The sequence below is a fragment of the Cydia pomonella genome, chromosome 18 (genome assembly GCF_033807575.1).
Source record: "Cydia pomonella isolate Wapato2018A chromosome 18, ilCydPomo1, whole genome shotgun sequence".
Taxonomy (NCBI): Eukaryota; Metazoa; Arthropoda; class Insecta; order Lepidoptera; family Tortricidae; genus Cydia; species Cydia pomonella.
In genome coordinates this window covers 14,681,583-14,687,886 of record NC_084720.1, presented here as the reverse complement: position 1 = coordinate 14,687,886, position 6,304 = coordinate 14,681,583, and the positions used below count along the sequence as shown (strand labels likewise).

Sequence of the window (6,304 nt, the reverse complement as noted above, 5' to 3'; positions counted from 1 at the left end):
CTACGTGCTACAGCATAGGGCTACAACTCGACATTATGGATCAAAATTAATATAATATTTTCGTTCATGTATGATTATTATTTTTCACAAAAATTATAATTCAATAGTTATTTAATATTTCAATGGTTATTTGTATTACAAGGGGGCAAACGGCCCGATTCGAAGAATGATTAAGACACGTTTAAGATCTTGGAAAGATCTTTAAAAGATCGATAACTTAACGACATGTCAAAATTGACGTTTATTTTGATACCGCTGTGATCCCAATAAGATATATGTACCAAATTTCTAACGTCAAAGTGATACTGGTTGCCCGAATCGAGCTGCTTCCGTCAATTATACGACATATAAGCGGTATCTAAATGAAAACATATCTAAACCAGAAGTTATCGTTCTCGTATCTCATTCTTCAAATCGGGCCGAAAGTTGTTGTTTACCCGCTCGTCCTAATAATGATACCCGAGCAAGCAAAAGATTTCAAAATTAAACTACGTTTCGAGGTTTTCAAGGCACGAGGGTTTTAAGCAAACTTTGCCTCCGAGTGAAACACAACATTTTCACCATACCAACGCAAGGAAAATACTGACTATTAAATACCAAAAAAAATAAAACCAAATCAAATCCAAATGAACGAAATACAACAATTATCATTCAAAATCATAATTTAAAGGCAATTCTACCAGCTAACATATGACAACAACTGAAAACTTGCATCTGATTACTTTGCCCACATGTGGATAAAATGCAACTTTCTCATTCGTTTTTGAATTATCAAGAGGGCCTTTACCAGTTGGTGTGGTGAAAAATAATAAGCTTCATCACATGTCGTTAGAAACTAGATCAAAGGCAACAAGTCTAGACTTGGATTATATTCACTCCTTAAGTATCTCTCAGTCCTTTCAAGTTGAAACTTAGTACCTTTGTTGTGCCGCGAATTAAAGAGATTATAGGCTCTTAGACGATATGATTTAACGTAATTACTCGTACTTTAATATTAGTACATTTTTTAAGATTTTTTTTGTAGTAATAGACGAATGGTTATATAATACTGTTATTGTTGTTCTGTAGTTCTTTTATATTTGACGGAGCACTTTACTTATTAAGAGAAAAAGCTCATTAAAAAAGCAATGGAGACGATGTCAGTGCCATTAGTCAGGTGGTTTTTAAATTTCCTTACAATGAACAGTTCGATTTAGCGGTGAATTTTCAATAGTATTTTATTACTATTATATCTTGGATTAAAACTACTTAATTTTGTAGATTTATTTTATTGGAACTCAACAATACACAGACACGACACACCGCAGAGAGCCATTCCATTTCACGCATACTACACTCTCCCGGACTAATCCTAAAACTAATCTAGTTTTACTTAGGTCTACATACATGGCAAAGGATTATTAATTAATCCTACTGTAGCCCTAAAAGAACTACAACAATAGTTATTAGATAGTATGCTTTGAATCACCCTAGATTGGTTACTAAGTTGTTCAAAACAAGTACATATATCTTGGCATCATTTATAAATAAATACAAGTTCAACTTGGCCTACGACATATAACTTAAGTCTAATTACTTTCGACATCCTCATTACAATACACCATTTGATCAATATGACGTTTCCACATCATACCTTGTACCTCAATTATATAAGTTAAATCTGGAACAGATTCTGATACTATTTTCCCTACTATCCAAGGTTTATGGCCCTTTCTATAGTCTCTAACCATCACTTTTTGTCCTGTTACAAATTTAACTTTTCTTTTACATGCCTCTCTCCCCTCCCTTTCAGATAAACTTTCAATTATAGGTGGAGGTTTCAGGCAGCTAAATCTATTCCTTAATTCCCTCCCCAGCAACAAACGGGCCGGCGTTTCACCTGTAGTCCGTTGAGGTGTGGTCCTATAGTCAAACAAAAATAAATTGATTGCAGCATTAATGCTGCATCCACTTTCTCTTATTTTGGTAACAGCTGATTTAAAAGTTTGTACAAATCTCTCCGCAGCTCCGTTGGTCGCTGGGTGGTACGGTGGCGCAAATATTTGTTTAATGCTATTCTCTTTACAATAGTTGTTAAATTCCGTACTTGTGAACGTAGTCTGATTATCTGTAACTAGTTGGTCCGGATATCCAAATCGGCTAAATAACTTATCTAGTACATCAATTGTTTTAGCAGCTGTCATGTTTGACATTTCAAAAGCCTCTGGCCATTTACTATAGCTGTCTATAATTACTAAATACATCTTATTATAATATGGCCCCAAAAAGTCCGCATGAAGTCGATACCATGCCGTAGGTGGCGTTGGCCATGATTGTGGGGACTTTATGGGATTTTTAAGATTTGATAAACAGATGAGACATGACTTTCCTATATTTTCTATTTCTGAATTTAAATTTGGCCACCAAAAGTAAGACCGTGCTACTTCTTTCATACGAATAATACCAAAATGTGTTTTATGCAAACTTTTTAACACTGCTTTTTGATTTGTTTCTGGAATTATTACTCTATGTCCCCAAAGTAAACAGCCCTGATCCACACTTATTTCAGTTTTCCTATTATAAAATGGTAAAAGCTCTGATTTAATTAAATTTTTATTGGGCCAGCCTGTTCTACAATATTCAATTATTTTACTCAAAAGTTGATCCTTTTTTGTATTTTCTTGTATTATTTTAAAATTTAAATAGCCTATGTCAGAACTGTTGGCATATAGTACATGCATCAAATTATCTACATAAAAAATTGGATGGACATGTTGACTGGGACATTCTTTATTGTCAGGATTTCTGGACAAATAATCTGCTGGATTATTGTTAGTTTTTATATGTTTAATTTTATAGTTGAACGCTGAGAGAAATATAGCATAGTGTTGTAGCCGCTTTGCAGCCATTTTTGGTATACCTTTAGTTGGTCCAAAAATCCTGACTAGAGCCGAACTGTCTGTCTCCAATTCAAATTGTCGGCCATAAATATAGTTGTAGAACTTGGTGACCGCAAACACTATTCCCATGGCCTCCCTGTCTATGGCAGCATATTTTTGTTCAGTTGTGTTTAATTTCTTGCTCGCATATGCTATGGGCCTAACTGTACCATTTTGGTCCCGGTTCGATAAGACGGCAGCTAGTCCATAATTTGAAGCATCACAAGTTACTATTATCGGGAGATCTGGGTTGAAATGTCTTAAATTGTTTGCAGAGGCTAATTTATTTTTTATTGTGTCAAAAGACTTTTGACAATCCGCTGTCCAGTTGAATTTATTTATTTTGGTACATTCATATAATGGACTAAGAATCTTAGCCATGTCTTTAAGGAACCTAGAGTAATAATTAACTTTACCTAAAAATGATTTTAACATTGTTAGATTGGTTGGTGCTGGAACATTTAACAATGGCTCAATATTTGATTTTATTAGGCTCATTCCCTCTTTATTTATGCGAAAACCAAACACATCTATGTGGCTTGTGAAAAGCTTACATTTTTCGGGCTTTAATTTGAAATTGCATTCTTGTAGTCTATTAAGCACTTTGACAAGGGTTTCATAAGTTTCTTGCAAACTTTTCCCTGCCACGTAGATGTTATCAATAAACACAATTGTGTTTGGTATACCTATTAGTTTTTTACACATTAGTCTTTGAAATGACCCAGGGCCAGTATTAACTCCATAGGGTAAGTATTTGTATTTATATGTCCCAAATTCTGTTACAATAGTGGTTAATAATTGGCTCTCCTCAGTCAAAGCAGCTTGTAAGTAAGCTTCCCGAAGATCCAGCTCGCAGTAGTATTCTCCCTCTTTTAAGGTTTCAAAAATGTCCTCCACGTGTGGAAGGGGGTAATGGTCTATTTCCAAATTTGGATTTAAAGTGACTTTATAATCCCCACAAAGTCTTACAGAGCCGTCCGGTTTTATAATGGGTACTACAGGTGTACCCCATTGACTCTGTTCGACGGACACTATGCGACCATTCTGTTGTAATCTATCAATTTCATGTTTTACCTTATCTCGAAGTGCATAGGGAACACGACGAACAGGCAGAAACTTTGGTACAGCATCTTTTTTTAATTTTAATGAAATTGCTTCACCTTTGAATGCACCCCACCCCGGGCTGAATACTGCTGCGAACTCTTGATCAATTAATTGTTTGGCATCTGAAACATTTTTAACCAATGTATTAGGATTACAATAAGCTACACTCTTAAAAATTGGAGGCCACATATTTAATTGACTTAGCCAATCACGACCCATTAAACAAGGTGTTGAGTCATGTGACACATATATATTTAATTCTTTGTATACATTCTTATACTGAACTGGTATATTACGAATAATGCCCAGTGGCTGGGACTCTGATTGGTCAAAATTTCTAAATATAGCTTTCGATCTTTCCATAGTATACTCTTTTAAATATTTTTTGTGGTAACTAAGGGGCATCACTGAAACTTCAGCACCCGTATCCACTTCAAACTGCACTTTCTGTCCCTGTCCTATTGTCAGCTCTATTAAATGTGGTGGAATTCTACTTACTCTGTCAAATGTATAAGTTTCATACTCTTCATACAATTTTTTTTCTTCTTCTAATCCTTGATCTTCTTTGTTTTCTTCCTTTGCTACATCCAAAACATTTGTGTGTCGATACTTCTTTGGGCACATTTTAAATATATGACCTTGTTGGCCACATTCCGAGCAAAACTTTGTCTTCAGTGTACAATCATTTTTAATGTGGTTATCTTTCCCGCAGCAGAAACACTTACTTTTCATGTTATTAGTATTATTCTTCTTTGGGGGTGCACACCTCTGTCTTGGTGTTCTGGAATTCGGTTTGACATATGAAATATTACTTGTTTCTTCTTCGCCATTAGCTTGCTTATATGCAGACTCCACTGTTTTTGCTAGGTTTATAAGATCTTCTAATTTTGCCTGTGCACTTTGTTTCATCAGTTCAAATTTAATTAGTTTAGAGAACACTCCATCAACAAGTTTTTCTTTAATCTGGTCTTCTTCGTCTTTGAAATGGCATTTGCGAGATAATTTTCGGAGATTTAACACATACTCTTCTATTGTCTCAGTAGGTAGTTGGTTGCGTCGTCTAAACTCGGCTCTGTCTAACAATGGTGTCTTAGTTAGTGTATATTTATCTCGTAGTTTGTCGCATAACTCCTTGTAAGTTAATGTTATTGGTTTTTTTGTCTTACACAGAATTTGTAATGTTTCAAATACATTTGGGGTTAGTTTAGTAATAAGCAATGCCACTTGTTTATCTTCTGGTACATCATTTAAGAGTATTAAAGATTCTAACTGTTGCTCGAAGACCTCCCAGTTGTCTCCGTTAAATGGTTTTATTTCGTAGTTTGTCATGATATTGTGTTTTAAAATTTTTGGTTGGCTTTGCCCTTTATTTTGGTAGTAATCACTTAACAACTTCCGTAACGCGTCGACAGTTGGATTTTGCGGGCACTGTAAACCTTCTTCATTTACTATTTTTATTAAAATGTCTTTTCCACACCGGTAAATATAACTTCTTTTTCCTTGTTTTACCAACGATATTAAGACATCCGCGTCTTCTATCAATTTATTTTCTTTATCACCCGCCTTGACATCTGTCATTACGTTTCATTTCACGTTTGGCCGGTCCCTGAATGTGAGTAATAACGACTTATTAAGGTACCTTGTATTTTGTAGATAACCTCACAGTGAGTTTGCAGCCGCCATTACCATCACATATATTTAAGTAAATAATTTCTTACTTCTGATCGCTTTTGTTCTTGTGGTTAATTTATTTGCTTCGCCGTGCTGTCCGAATGTCCTCGTCGCCACTATTATATCTTGGATTAAAACTACTTAATTTTGTAGATTTATTTTATTGGAACTCAACAATACACAGACACGACACACCGCAGAGAGCCATTCCATTTCACGCATACTACAATTACCAAGCACATATTAACTCGTCGACAATATAAAATAAAAACTGAATGTTACTTTTCCGCCTACTAATAATGAGAATCATATTTATCTCTTTCATTTTGCTTAATAAGCTATAAAATATTAATATAAATATTAAAGGAGAATGGGTAAGTTGTCTTATCGGTGTATACAGTTAAGACATATCTGGAGAAGAAATTTAAATCAGTTTGAGGAGTATAGCCTACAGTTTAATTAATTGCTTCTGTTCTAGGCCACACTCGGTATATTTACAAGTAACATAAATCACAGTCATCCTACCCAATCATCCCAGTTAACTTTACTTCTGTGTGACCTTATTTTAGCTATAAATGTGCTGACACTAATCCAGCTAACAAGAAGCCGCA

General features: G+C 34.8%; 1 protein-coding gene across 2 annotated transcripts; it reads right to left on the bottom strand.

Annotated features, from left to right (window-relative positions):
* Positions 1-1,252: 1,252 nt before the first annotated feature.
* LOC133527874 (uncharacterized protein K02A2.6-like) lies at positions 1,253-5,925 on the bottom strand. Of its 2 annotated transcripts, none has more exons than XM_061865067.1 (2): positions 4,521-5,925; positions 1,253-4,144 (listed from the first exon to the last, which is right to left on the bottom strand). In XM_061865067.1, the coding sequence occupies exon 2, from the start codon at positions 3,621-3,623 to the stop codon at positions 1,569-1,571; it is 2,055 nt and encodes a 684-aa protein (XP_061721051.1). In that variant the 5' UTR covers positions 3,624-4,144; positions 4,521-5,925; the 3' UTR covers positions 1,253-1,568. Both variants share the same exon structure in this region, with proteins under 2 accessions (XP_061721051.1, XP_061721052.1).
* Positions 5,926-6,304: the final 379 nt, after the last annotated feature.

Bases quoted from the DNA above. Each gene is read 5' to 3' on its own strand.
- LOC133527874 (XM_061865067.1), bottom strand. From the start codon at position 3,623: ATGTGTAAAAAACTAATAGGTATACCAAACACAATTGTGTTTATTGAT.